This window comes from Zosterops lateralis (assembly GCF_965231275.1).
Source record: "Zosterops lateralis genome assembly, chromosome: 15".
Taxonomy (NCBI): Eukaryota; Metazoa; Chordata; class Aves; order Passeriformes; family Zosteropidae; genus Zosterops; species Zosterops lateralis.
The window spans coordinates 14,143,748-14,158,574 of NC_139775.1; the positions used below are offsets into that span (position 1 = coordinate 14,143,748).

At 43.2% G+C, this 14,827-nt stretch overlaps 1 protein-coding gene across 8 annotated transcripts in view; it reads right to left on the bottom strand.

Moving 5' to 3' along the window:
• Nucleotides 1-14,827, bottom strand: part of CREBBP (CREB binding lysine acetyltransferase) — a 95,944-nt gene that overhangs the window by 52,563 nt on the left and 28,554 nt on the right. For 7 of the 8 annotated variants that reach the window (XM_083872656.1, XM_083872654.1, XM_083872653.1 and 4 more), the window contains one exon: nt 4,579-4,755. In XM_083872656.1, the coding sequence (XP_083728782.1) occupies nt 4,579-4,755 (177 nt within the window). Of the gene's footprint in view, nt 1-4,578; nt 4,756-5,701; nt 5,848-14,827 lie in introns of those variants that run through there. The other variant, XM_083872658.1, reaches the window with a different exon arrangement.

Here is a 14,827-nt window from a genome sequence, read left to right on the forward strand (position 1 = left end):
AACAAAACATCCTTTCCCTGGCACTGAACACTATCTCTTGGATTTGTTTCTAGGTTATTAAGATCTTTTCCTTTAGACCTAAGTAGAGCCTCTTCCCAGCTGTTCACTGCTGTAAATCAGGTGGGATTTTCTTGAGGATGGGAAGGAGTGAGCTTGCCTGTGAATGAGAAACTGAATTTCAGAGTGGAGGTCAGGGCAGGCACAGGAAAGGTGAGCACAGCTGACAGCAAACCCAGCACAGACTGGGAGAATGCTGAAGAGAGCAGCAAGCAGACACTCAGCATGCTGCCAGTGCAACAGCCACAGACCTTTCCACAGGGATGGAGGAGAGTGGCTGTGCTGCAAGAGAGGAAAAATCACAGAAAGGGTCAGAACACAGGCCTTCCTCCCTGGAAGGGCACAAGAGTTAAGTGATTCTTCATAAAGCCTTTTCCTTCTGGTCTCTAGAACAAAATACCAGTTGTCTATTTTAAGTAGCTACAGTTCTACTTGCTCTAATTAAAGCTGGCCTCCCAGTTTAAAAGCTTTCTTCCTCTCCCTCAGAGGTCTGCAGCAAGGCACACCTGAGACATTCTCACCCCTCAGTCACTTCTTCTGTCTTCTAATCAAAATCTCTTATTACAGAAATCCATAGGACATAAAAAGAAACAAAGGAGAACACAACAGAGAGCTCCTGACGCAGTTTAGCAAGAGATGAGGAGGGGAAAAAAAAGCACAGGAGAAGATGTGCTGCTCCAATTCCAAGTCAAGAATTGAAGAAAATCCATTTCCTTCTCTTCCAAAAAGCAATATTCTCTCAACTCCATCTGCTGGTCATAGGGATAACTGTGAAACCATGCTGGTGTCTGGAAGCCAAACTTCCCCCATTGTGCTCCTAACCCATGCAGAAATACCAGATTTACTGGTAAGTCCACGAAGGAACCATCCACCACCTTGGAACAGGCGGCACTGCAGGGAATGCAAAGCTTCAGTGAGCTTGATGGAAAAGCCTCACAGGGCTCCCCCCCTGGAGCCTGTGCACTCCCAAACCAGGGGCTGCTGCCTCCCAGACTGGCTGCAGACCATGCTGAGAGCCCCAGAGCAGAGCATGGCTTGCTTCCACAGCCCAGGGATTGTGCATGATCTCACCAGAGCACAGCATTGCCAGTCCTGCATTAGAACCATTTCAGCAGCACTGAACCTCAGTAATGTGTCACCAAAACTTCCAACATCAGAAGCAACATTTTTCTTTTGGAAACAAGCCCTTCACTCAAGGCTTCAATCTACCCATTCTTGTAAAGGGAACTGATTCTGTAGTAGCCCCACAAAGAGCTAATATGCTGTTGGGATCACCATTAAAACAAAACAAACAAACAAAATCAATCCATCCTGCTGGCACTGAAAATTAATGCCTTAATGCTGACCTCTTAATCATTTTAATACCGTAAGGTTTGTTCTTCTTTTCTAATTAAAGAGATTAATCCAAACGTGCTTCTCAGGGTGTAGTGTAAGGTCATGCCTGGAACATGGGCTGCAGTGAACTAACACTTCAGAGACCCACTTTACTGGGCAGGCAGGGGGGATGGCAGAGTGCTGCTCTCAGGGGAGTGGTAGCCTGAATTTGGATCAAAAATCCAAATCCACAGCTGCAGCACATTTGTCCTGGCTGCCAGGGTTAGGCCTGGCAGTGGGGAAAGTCCTGGTTACTGTTGGGGACAGGGGTGTCACACAGTAATGATTAGAATAATGTGGGTTAAGAAACTTAATCATCTTCTACTTTTGCAGCACACATATAAGGTGTAAGGCTAAAGACTGAAAGGAGTATTTAAAAATACTTTGCTTTTCAGGACTTAGGGCTCCTCAGATAACGACTGCATCCTTCTGCTTCCTCTTCTCTTGTTTAAATACCCCTTGTGGTAACCACAGTGTTCAGTGCCATGCTGCAATCTGGTTTCCTGCCTCAGACAGGCCACACACCACCAGCGTTTTCATCCACGTGGGTTTCCCTCACATGGAATAGCACTTTGGGGGCCCTTTTAAGATAAGGGTAGTATAGAGGGCTGGTTTAGCAAGATATGTGGTTGCACTCATCCCACAAAGGACCCTGAATGGTTTGGGGTTTTTTTTCTAAATATGCAGTTGTCTTTTACTTGCTGTAGTGGATGGAGTCTGAACTGATCTTCCACAGGTTCATTTTTGATCAATGTTAACATAACACAACACCCTTTTCCACATCACTGCCTCCCTCAGGGAACAGCACAGGCCGTGTCTCCAGGCCAAGCACATTAAATAAACCATCATCTCCAGGGACCTAAAGCATCCCAGGACACAGAAATGGCAACGGGATTGCAGCAAGAATGCACAGCAGGATTGCTCAAACACTGCAGCTTTGCTCTGGGGACCTGCCTCTGTCACCAGCTGCTTTTCACAGGAGCCATTTGGGTCACACTTTGGTTGCCCAATGTGAGTGACAGATGTCACTTAGATGTGTGTTTCTGTAACTCATGGAACTGCTGTGGATGTTATTTTACCCTTAGGTATTGCTTTAACATATGAAATAAGGTTTAGCAAGCCAGAGCCTACAAACCTCAAGTTCTGAGTCAGCAGATTCTGCCAGTCTTACTCTACTTTGTGCCTCTGTGCTTAAAACTGGGGCAACACATCTTTATCTCAGAGAGGTGCTGTGAAAATGAACTAATCCAAAGTATACGCATGCTCCAGTGCTGACTGCCACAGGAAAGAGCATTTGGAAATGACCAAGTGAGATATATTACAACATACAGCCAGCAATGCCCACAGCTACACACCGAGCTGCAAAAATAGACTGAAATGTTGACTGTGTGCTCTTTCCAGGGGCTCTGCTCATATTGTTCACTGAATAAAGCAAAGTCCCTGTGGAAGGAATAACATATGGCCATGGATGTGCTATTACCAAATAATTACACTGCCTTACCCACTGTTGCCAAATAAAGGTTAAATTCTAACAAGTGTGACATTTCCTTTTAAGTTCTTGGCTTTGCAATAAAAACGTTTAGATGGAAAATCAGTTTTTGAAGTTACACCCCTGTCAGGACCACCATGCCTCTAACCCCCATGTGAGCTGAGACCTTTGGGCTCCACAGTACCAATGTCTGTTGGCTGAAATACCCATTACTCTCTGTGTTGCTGTGTTGGTGTGAGGGAAAAGAAGATATATTGGACGTGCAAAGCTTTTGACACCTGAGAAACAAAGACAGACGGTTCTGACTGTTCTCTCAGTTGGTATTTTTGACATTTTAAAACTGCAATTGATACTACTGGGAAAGTTTCCCTTATTTTCCTCTTTCTCTTGGACAAGATGGGAGAAAGAAAACAGTTTTTGATTTTCCTTCTCCAATCACCTGACAAGCCTTGGTGGCAAATACTTTTTTTACTCCACCTGAATATTGACCACTACATCCTATACTAATGAGTAGATTAAGATCTAGACTTTCCCAAACCTGACTTTTAAATGAGCACAAAATTAGGCTTCAAGACCACCCAGTCCCTGAGATGAATACACTATTTTGGGGAGACCTGCAGGTTCTCTGCAGCATCAGGACAATAACTCACTTGCTTTACACCTGATTCGAACACTTAATAAACACAATTAGAGTAGTCATGCAGCAAATTGTCTTTTACAAATATTCTGCATGAGTGCAAGTGGTGTTCTGAACATGGCATTAATCCACTCACAAGCTCCCTTCCATAAACAGTAAATGACAGATGACATTAAAGAAAGATTTCACAGCGTAACCAGAGGGAAATTAGGAAGTGATTCTCTAAAATCAGGAGAAAAGAGGAAGTTTATTGCATCCTCCTGCCTCTCATACACAGCCTATTAGTGACAGGCAGGTAGCAAACGCAGTGATGGAAGAGCAAGCATTGGTTGTGCCAAAAAATAGCTTTTTTCAAATTTAAATTAAAAAATAAGCAATTTGCATCTTATGGAAGGTCTTACAAGTTTCTATAGTAACTGCTATCATGTATAAGAATATAAAATGCAACAAGCTGGAGTTTCCATAGAAACAACACAAGCAGTTTGATTAATACGCAACATCCCGAGACAAACGGGAATATTTAATTTAACTTTATAAAGAGAACTATGGTAAACATCATACTAGAAACTTGTAAGGTATCCCAATAAGAACTGTTCTTGCAATCTTGCGACAGGCAAGTCATGCACAGTATAAAGTGAGAAGCATCTGGGGTGTTTACCACATCAGTTTCAAAGGATATGAGGTACTATTTAGTTTCAGGAAGGTGGTGATGTACTCAACACACTCCAATTGACACATACAACTTAAAGAAGACATTTTTATCTGGCTTGAAACTAAATATACCAGCCAAAATGAAAGGATGTAACACAGTTTTTATAACTGTGATTCTTGAGAAAGTATAATCACTGCATAAAAACATACACAAGTTTTATATACACAGAAGCAAGGAACCACGGGACAACTCTGATGCTTAAATGACTGTGGAGAAGTAATTTGGTAATGCTGCAAAAGCTTGATCACCCAAAAATTTAGAAAGCACTAGGAAGAGGTAAAGAATGCTGGAAGCAGCAGTGCAACTCACCATGTTTGGCACACTGGTGACGGGAGTACTCTTGATGTCGGCAGGGAAGGGAGACAGACTATTGGCCAGGCCTGGCTTGTTCGGCAACTGAGGATTCACTCCTGCAGCTCCCATCTGCTGCCCTCCAGTTTGACTGAAAGGCTGCCCAAAGGGAGTAGTGTTACCTGTCATTCCCAGCTGGAAAAGAAGGAATGAATGAAATGATTAGAATTTTCGTGATTCCAAAGGGAGATTTTTAAAAAAAAAAAAAAAATCAAAAAAACATATGTCAAATATCCATCTTTGCATTCACAAAGACCAAATTCCAGTATAAGTTTCTCAATATTAATTTTTTGGTATTAAATTCACAATTTCACAACTTCTGTCAAGTGAAAATACATCCTAAAGAGATGATTTACAAATATATACAGCTGTGTGGGGCTGAAGTCTTGCAATTCAACTCACAAAATCAAAGGAAAACATTAAATCATCCTTTCCAATCCACACTTACAGAAATTACTTTTTCCAACACTACAGGAACTTTGGAAGACCAAACAAACTTTAAATCCTGTGATACTTTGTGCATTCTGAGCACAAAGCATGACTTTGTACACAGACAGATGGGAAGGGAGGGGAATATACAGAGGCATCGAGCAAATGGTTATCAACTTATGTTTGGGTACTTGAGGAGAAGTGTCTGAGCAAAAAGATGTCTAAGACAGACAGCCTTGACAAATGACACCCTGAGAACTCCCCAAGACTAGAAAACAGAAACACAACTCCTCCTGAATGACTGCAGGGAGCATTGTACATCCAAAGAGCCACATGGCCTGCAAGAGTCTCCCCCGTGGTGAAATCTCCTCTGCTGGAACCACAGAATCACTGAGATTGGAAAAGACCTGCAAGACCATTGAGTCCAACCTGGGACCCGCCACACCTTGTCACCAGCCCAGAGCCCTGGGTGCCATGTCCAGGCTCTCCTTGGACTCCTCCAGGGATGGGGATCCCACCACCTTCCTGGGCAGCCCCTTCCAATGCCTGACCACCCTTTCTGGGAAGAAATTCCTCCTGATGTCCAACCTGAACCTCCCCCAGCACAGCTTGAGTCTTTATTTGAAATAGTAAAACCTATTTTCCTCTTTACCTCTCCAGCCTTTCTTTCCTCAACACAGTGGTGTTCCATGGTCCTGCTCTCCTCCCTTCCCCTGCCAGCAGGGATTCAGGGTGACTATTCCCAGAGCTGGAAGAAGGACTGTTCTCATCAGCTTATCACTGGAACAGCCTCATAATGAGGGATTGTTCAGGGGTTGCTTTTTATGCTTACAGGAATTGGGCTGAACGAGCAGTTGAGGAAGCACCAGTTATGAGCAGCAAATTACACCAGGGCAGAGTCCATTAAAAACAATTTGACTGGGCCTTGTCCTCTTTGTCCCTGGACTTTGTACCCTCTGGTTTCAGACAGCTGGCCCTGCCACTCTCCAAGCAGCTTTATGTTAGGAAATGCTCCTTTTCTCTGCATCCTGCCCAGTGACTGTTGCCAGATTTGGGCCTTTCTTCACTGTACAAGACGTTCTATCTTTACACATTAAAAAAAAAAATCCCAAAAGCTGTTACTTTGCAATATATGAGGTTATCAAATATGTGCTGTGTCCCAGAGTAAAGCTGAATAATTCAAATAGCAAGTAAGACCAAAAATTAGCATCTAAAGTTTAGTCCCAAGGTTGCTTTTAAAGAGAAGTGGTGTTAGCTACTATCACATTGCACAAATATCAAGAATTTAATTTTCTACATTTCTATGTTTGTTTTGCAGACTGCGTGTTCATAGAAATTAGTTTAATTATTATTTATTACACCACAGATCTTGGCAGCTTTCTCTGAAGAATTAATAGCAAAGTATTTAATAAAATTACCCACTCAACCCACTATTTCAGACAAGGTATAAGAAAGTGTCATCTGATAATGACAGCTGTTCATTAATGCTATAGGGGTCTATCAGATCAACAGTGAAGAAGATTTCTGAAACTAAAAGTGACATTCTGAGAAAGCTTAGGAGAACTACTGAAACCTTTCAGAAGTCAGAAATAGGAACATTAACTCTGGGGCTGTTATTTAGTTTCCTCATGTCTAACTCCCAACTACAAACTTTGTTGTTGGAAGGATTTTGCCCTTCCAGTCTTCTTCGAACTTGCTTGAAAATTTGGAGGTTTTTTGAACAGAATAATATACAGACTTCTCTGACAACCACCATTATACTGCAGACCTTCACAGTCACCTCCAGCACTGGGAGAGCCATGGGAGCCCAGCTGGGGGACAGGAATGCTGCTCCAACAGGAACCTCTTCCCATGGTTTCCATGAGCCCTGCAGAGCACAGCACAAGCTGAGCCTTCCCTGGACCTGGCAGGTCATGGATGGAGCAGATTCAGACTCCAGGGAAGAGATGGAAAAGGCTCAGTGCATGCAATGAATGCCCAACATGGATGAGTTGAGCTTGGAAGCCTGGTGTTAAAAGCATAATCTTATATAGCTGAATTTACAAAGAGTAGAAGAGAGATTTTTCTTTAGGCAGTGAGAATGCTGAGCAAATTTTACATCAAATTTAAGTTCTTTCTCCAAAAGAAACAGAGAGGTGTCTTCATCTCATTATCAGGAAATATTAATGCTTTTTTATTAAAGAAAGAATGTTTAAAATTAGATCTTTAGGAAAAATATTAGAAATATTTTGGTTTCGAAAGACAGTTTCAAGTTTGTTAAAACTCTAAATTACTAGAACATCCCCAAAGCACTGAGGCTCTGCAATCCTAACAGGTACCACCACATGGTTGCTTCATTTTATTTTAACATTTCCTTTTCAATAGATCTTGTTATTAGACAGATCACAACTCGGTACAACAAAGCAACCTTTCAAATCTTCCAAGCTGAGTGCTTAATAGGATGAGGATAATTTTTCCTACTCTAGGTGGTCATTAAGTAATAAACACTTGATTGAAATTTTAAGAAATGCTTTGCTGTTCTTTGAAATCCATCTGGAAGCAGAGGTGCTTCCATTTGAAACCTTGTATTTTGGTTAACCTGCTCTCTGCCACATTGTATTTCAGTGTCCAAGCTGTGCTTTTGTAAGGGAAAAGAACCTAAGCTAAAACATTATATCAATCTGTAATTTTCAAAAAATAGCATTATTTAGTAACATTGAAAAACATTAGACATGCCTTTTAACCTATGTTGCATTTTTCTAAATTACTGCCAATGAATCAAACTACTAAAGACTTTTGTTTGTTTGTTTGTTTGTTTGAAGCTCGTATTTAAAAAAAAAAAATAGTCTGAGTAAGTAGAAAAACCTTCCTTAGGTAGCAATCCCTGAAGTAAATACAGAAACAAAAATTAGGAGAGATCATCCATAAGATGAGTTTATTAAAATAGAGAGATGTTCATGGTTTCAGGGGGATTTAAACCCTTTTTTTTTTTTCCTAGAAAGAATACAAATTAACAGGACTGTGATTTCCAGAGCCTAAGAATGCACAACACAATGTGAGACCGGCTCGAACAACTCTTATCCATTTTTAACAGTTTCCAACCAAATCTGGGATCAGCGAGGAGTTTCAGTGGCAGAACAACCTGCTGACAAACAGCATTAAGAACCACAGCGTTCCAGAGCTGTTACTGGTACCCTGAGGAGCAGCTGGAATTGATTCCAAACACAGCCAGGTAGGGACTCCAGCAAAGCAAACCACTGCCAGCTCCTCCCCGGTGGGAAGGCAGCAAACAGGAGGTGGAAAGAAAAGGAAGAATCAGGCAGATCCTGCGTATCACAAACTGAAAGATGCCTGAGAGAGTGAGGCATAAACTGCAATTCCTGGTTAGTTATCTGAACCCTGAGCCCGGTGACTTCTGTGGGACTTTAAACCATGGCTGACTGAAATCTCAAAAAACAACTGGTAAATATATGCAGAAGATTGAGCCTACACCTTGTAAAGACTTTATCCTGCTTGTTTATTCTGCAAATGGAAACTGGCAGCTCCAAGCAAAGGACTCAGAAGGCTCCAACACCCCAACTCCTGCCTCTGCTGCCAGGGTTTTTCCAGGCAGGTAAGGAAAGGAAGATACTCAGAAGACCTTTGTTTTTTATATTCCTGAAACAGAACTCTGATCCCAAAATAGCTAGTTCAGGGGAAGATTACCAGGTAATTAAAAACCACCAAAGAAGATAAACCAGCAAGAACACTGGAGTTCACAACCTGGTAAGAATGGTCATTTTCGTGGGGAATTCTGAACCATCACAAAGATTTGTATTTGGCCTAAAGTTTTTTAAATTTACTTTTCTAAAAATAAGGAAAGCAAAGAGCAATGCAGTGTGAGTTGTTTCTTTTTCCACCTGTGTGGAGCAGGCATGGATGTGCATCACAGAGCTAATTCACCTTCCATCCAGTGCATCTCCATTGCACCAAAAGCTGAAAACTTCTGACAACCTGGAAAAGGATGAGGCTCCAGAACATTTACAGCACATTGATAACATGACTGCACGGGAGTACAGGGCAGAGGAAGTTTTTGATAAGGGGGAGAAGATAATCCAAATCCTGTTCACTCCCAGTTTGTTCTAAGCTCATGGATGTTCCCTGCATGTTGCCTTTGCTCCCCTCCATCATTTAATCTCCTTCCTCTTCCTGCCACCATTTCCAGCAGTCCTGTTCCCTGCACTCAATCCCATGGTGGCTCCTTTCATCCCACCTCATCCTCTGCAACTCATATCTCATACTTCTGTTTCTATGCCACAATTTTGAGCAAATCTTGCTTCTTTTGCCCAGCTCTCTGTGGCCACAGCTGCACGAATTCTGATGGAGTAGAGCAGACCTTCCCCTAAGAAGGTGTTGTTCTGTTCCACCAGCTGCAGTGGGGGAGATAAAGGGGTGTATCCCAAATTCAAGTTAAGGCTAGTGGTGCCTCAAGAAGGAACACGATTAATGCAGGACACCACCTTAAAGACATTATTTCTGCTCTAAAACAGTTCTCAGAAATATGATAATGACACTCTCCTTTAATGGAAAAGAGGCATTTAATTTAATAATTCTGCTATCCCAGGAAGACAAGTAGATTCTGTTCCCTTTTTTATCACTATGGCAACTCTCTAAGATACTGGAATCTATTACCGAGTGAGGATAGGAAATGGGGTATTTCGCTCTACTCTCATAAGCCAAGGAATGCACAAACTTCCAAGCTGAAAAAAACCCCCAGCACTTAAAACCTTTGTTGAGCTGCCTTGGACTACAGGAGCCATCACACTGCAGTGCTCTGAGCAGCAGCTGTGGGAGGTGCTTCTCCTGTTTTGCTTCTTAGTTCTCTTCAAAGTAGAACAGTAATTCCATTTCCTCAAGTTCCTGGAGTTTCACAGACTTTGTAGAGGAAGCCTGTGACCAAACCTACAAACCTCACCTGAGGGTGCAACTCAGAGGTGATGTGACAAGTGAGAAATTCACCATCTAATCCTGAAGACACCTTTTGGAGCAGACTGGATCTCCACACTGTGCTGTTCCTTCTGCTTTTAAAGCTTTTTTTTTCCCCTCCTGTCTTTATCAACGCTGACACACCACAGTGCTTCTTCCTCTAGCCCAGCATCAAGGAGATGGGTTATGCTCCCTCTTGTACACCAAGTGTTCAGCCTGTAAAGAAACTCTACCTTTTCCTCCTCCTTAAAGTTTTTATCAACTGTCCCCTCACCACCACAGCTCTCACTCCTGCAGTCCAGGGTACTCCATCACCACATTCCTCTGGGGCTCCCAGGACCTGCAACCAACACAAAAGGCTGCAAACCCCACCCTCTGTCACAAGCACATAATTTCCTACCCCCTTTTTTATCTTCCTCTCCAAGACACTGTCAAAAACCTCACAGGTGCATCCAGCTACGCTCCTTGCAATCCTCTTTTCCTTTGGGAAATTCTGCTCCCCTCTGCTGCCCCAGCTCACTTTTCACTCCAGGGCTTCCAAATTTAATAAAAGACTGAGTTCAGCCTCAATTTCCCTGTGAGAGAGAAAGCACTTGAATTTGTAGGCATTTGCCAAGGAGCAGCACCCACCTCTGACAACGCTCCTGGGTTTGCATCTTATACTACCACTACCTACCTAAGGTTAATGCCATAATTTTATTATTATTATTATTATTATTTTAATTAGCTGGTCCAGACAGATTAGTCAAAAACCCCCCAAAAACTACCCAAACCAAAAACCCAAAGCAACACACTTCTCTCCAAGTTAAATGTTGATTTTCATTAAATCTTGAAGCACTGACTCTGTACAAAAATGGAAGAAGGTTATTCTGGCCAAGTATTTAAAACCAAAACAATATCATGAGATTGGACTGAGCTGACAACAGAAAAAAAATACTGAAAGGCTAATATGAGAATCAAAGAACTCAGAGCAGCATAGGCTCAGTGGAAAATAAGCCTGGCTGAAGTAATCTGATTATGATCCAATCCTATAAACTAAAAATAGTTATTGTTAATATTCAATTCAGTATCTGCTGGATTTTTTTTTTTTTTTTTGACTAGAAAACAGCCTGAAAAGAAAGGAAGCAAACGAGACAAGCTTGGCCAGACTTTTAAAGCCATGAATCTGCAAAATGCTTGAAGAAGAACAAATGGGAGCTCTCAATATGCCAACAGGAGGGATGAAAAGACAATTGGATAAGGGGAAAGTGCCATCATTATGTGTCTGGAGTGATGGGGATGCTGCTGAAACAACGACCAACATACTGCAGTAGTTGAGGAATGACAGGTAAAAATGACAGAATCCAGAAAGGCCTCAAATAGTGTTCAAGGGACTAATGGGCATGGCCAAAGACAGGCTAATTGCAATCTAATAGCCTAATTTATTTAGCTTACTATTTAAGCTTATTAATTTGCTTATCTTATTAAGGCAAGGACTGAAGTGATTCTAAAGTACTGATTTTGGGAATAAAAAAGTGATAGAACAAATATTTTCTGTTTAGCAAAGACACATCAACAGGTAGGAGCTGAATCTCTGTAGCTTCAAAGCCAAAATTAGAAAAAAAAATGGAACTAAATACCACTGAAATTGTTAAGATTATATTAATGTTTTATTTAAATAGTGTGTGCTTCTACTCATCAACAGAAGTTAGTTCATAAAAAATCATAAGGTGTCTAATCAGAGGTATCCTATCTTCGTACCAGTGCCACTTTCATATGCTTTAGTCTTTATAAAGTGGAACCTTATAATTGAAAAATAGTTACAAATTCTCTGCTTGTCCAGAAACAACACAGAATAACGAGAAGAAAAAATTATCTGGAAGTAAAAAATAATCTGAGACCTTGACTACAGTCCATTAACCAAAGCCAGGGACCAAAGTCCAGGAAGTCAGAAGTGCAAGAACAGAAGCCAAAAAAAATCAATCAAACTATTGCACCTTCCTCTGCACCCCAGAACTGTGTTACTGAGCAGGGCTGGGTGCAGCTCCAGGTGATGCCTCTTGTAAAGACATGAGCTCACAGACAGGATGGACTGCAGCACAGAATTCCATCCACTCACTCAATCCCGCAGCAATTAAGTCGCCTCTTCAGACTGACATTGATTGCAGGATCACAAACCAGTTATATCCTTAGTTAGGCATCCTAGGGAAACTGCACCTCTCCTCCCCCTCCCTCCGATCAATTTTTTCTCTAATCACTTTGGAAATCACTGGTCAATTTGACCCATTTTTCTTAATGGCCTCACAGCTAATTAAGTTTCCAAGATCGCTGAGCAGAGATGGACAGGTAGATTACAACACAGTCCTGATTCTGGTCAAGACAGATTTCTTTTGTGCAGCGGCTGGGAGGGGGCACGTCCAGGACACAGAGGTTATTCTGTACCACCTCCCATCACTGCTGAGAGCAGGGGACAGGGAGTCTCTTCCAGGGAGAAAAGGGGCTTTCTGAGCATTTTGCATGCGAATCATTCGCCTCTCAGTTTGTTTCCTTATCTCATCGCTGTTTCTTGCTCTTATCTCAACCCGTGATCTTTGCCTTTTGTGTCTCTCTCCTCTCAGGGGGTCAGGGAGAGCCTCAGCTGCGAGCACTAAACTGGGGAATACCATTCTTAAACCACAACAGCCTTATCCGGCACCCAGCGTGAGGCTCCGAGGGCTGAGATAACAACAGATCTGCCGAAGCGGGGTGGAAACAAATGTATCTGAGCATTTGCTGTATTAGGCAGGGAGCCGCTGGTCACAGTGTTGCTTTGTCTGCTCATCTGGGTGTGGTACTTAACCTGTTTCCTTAAGTGCCCATCACAGCGCTCATTTTCAGAGCAAGGGAGGAGGAGCAGGGTGGCTTTGTTGCCGTGCCGTGGGATATCAGTTTATCACACGATAACATCGAGAGCAATGAGGGTCACTTGGGATGGGTGTTCAGTGCTGCTCTCCTGCCCTTACCTGGGCACTACCTTCGGGAATCTGTTAATCGTGGGGAGGAACAGGAGAGAATTATTTCCCCCAGTTTTCCACCCCCATTTCCTCCTTCAGGCCTGTTACCAGTTTTTGAGGACTTTTAATTTCCCTAGATGTTAAGTAGGCAATCCATGTGGCAGAAATTTGCATGGAGTGCGCCATGGCCATAGGCCAACTCAGTGGCAATGGTGTCAATGAAATGAGAACAGACTCCTTAACTCTGGCAATATGAAGATCATCTTTTTTCCTCCCTACCAACCTGTGGAAGGACTGACCAAGACTGTGGACAGATCAGACTGAGCAAACTAGAAACTAAAAGTCCCATGTGGACACCAGTATGGAGCAGAATCTCTGGTACTGGGAACAAGCTGCCCCCAGCTTGAGAGGGGACACACCATAAAGTAACCTCTGGTTTTACCTGCATGGTCGCAGAGAGGGCACGAAGAAGTGGCATTAAAATCCTATCTCTGCTCTGCAGCATGAGCATGAGAGTTGAGAGGAAGAACAATCACCACAGAAAATTCTTCAAGGATAAAATGCCTCTCCAGTTTCCTGGGGGCATGTCCCCAGACAGAATGAAAGCTGATGTTATTTCACATACTCTTGAAGAGAATTGTGGTTCATATTTACAAGAAGAGAGAAACAAGTATCATGATCAGACCTAGAGGGGCCTTGCCCCCAGCCAGGTGGAGAAAAGGGACTATTGGAGCTCTTGGATTGTGTGGATCCATGGCCTGGCACATCAGATGGACAAGAATAGAAGGCTTTAGTTGACACTGGTGCACAGTGTCCCCTGATGCCATTGGGATCTGTAGGGACAGAATCCATGTCTGGTTTTGGGGTGGCAGGGGGATCCCAACACCTGGCTGTACTGAAAGATGAAGTGAGCCTGACTAGGCATAAATGGCAAAACACTCCACTGTGACTGGCCCAGGGGCCCCAGGCACCCTCAGCATGGATCACCTCAGGAGAGGATATTTCAAGGTCCCCAAAAGGGAATCTTGGGGCTTTTTAGAAGAGCTGCTATGGAGACAGAGAGAATTTGATAGCTGAATTCCTTGTCTGGTCTCTCAGAGGACCCTTCTGCTGAGACTGATGAGGGATGAAGAACAACAAGCACTGATCACTACCACAACAGTGCCCTGTTGGCAACGGGGCACCTGCCAGCCCTGCGCGACCCCACCCATGGGATGGGCTGTGGATTGGAGAGCTGGGAGTGCTCAGCAACATCTACTCACTCTTTTATAGCCCTACACAACCAGAGCGTCAGTCCAATGGAAAGTGCAGACTGACGGTGGCCTGAACGAAGTCACACCATTACTGAGAGCTGGACATGCCCCTGGGGTAGAAACACAGCTCCACTTCTGGTCATGGACTGATCCAGATTGCACTGGGAAACGATGAGGCTCCAGAACATTTACAGCACATTGATAACATGACTGCATGGGAGAACAGGGCAGAGGAAGTTTTTGATAAAGGGGAGAAGATAATCCACATCCTCTAGGATTTGCTTTGAGATAAAGCAAAGTGGGGTTAAAGGGCCTCACTGTAGGTTTTTGGAGGATGCACATCCCAGAGTACAGTCAGATCGTCAGCTCTCTCCATCTTGTGATGTGGAGGAAAAATGATTTTAAGTGGGACCGTGAAGAGCAACAAGCTTTGAACAGATCAAACAAGAGTTTGTTCAAGCAGTAGCCCCATGGCCAGTCAGCACAGGACAGGATGTAAAAAATACACTCTGCAGTCCGAGGGAATGGTCCTTCCTGGCCTGTCTGGTGAAAAGCACCTGGGCAGACCTGAGGATGACTTCTGGGATTCTGGAGTCAGGGATACAAGGG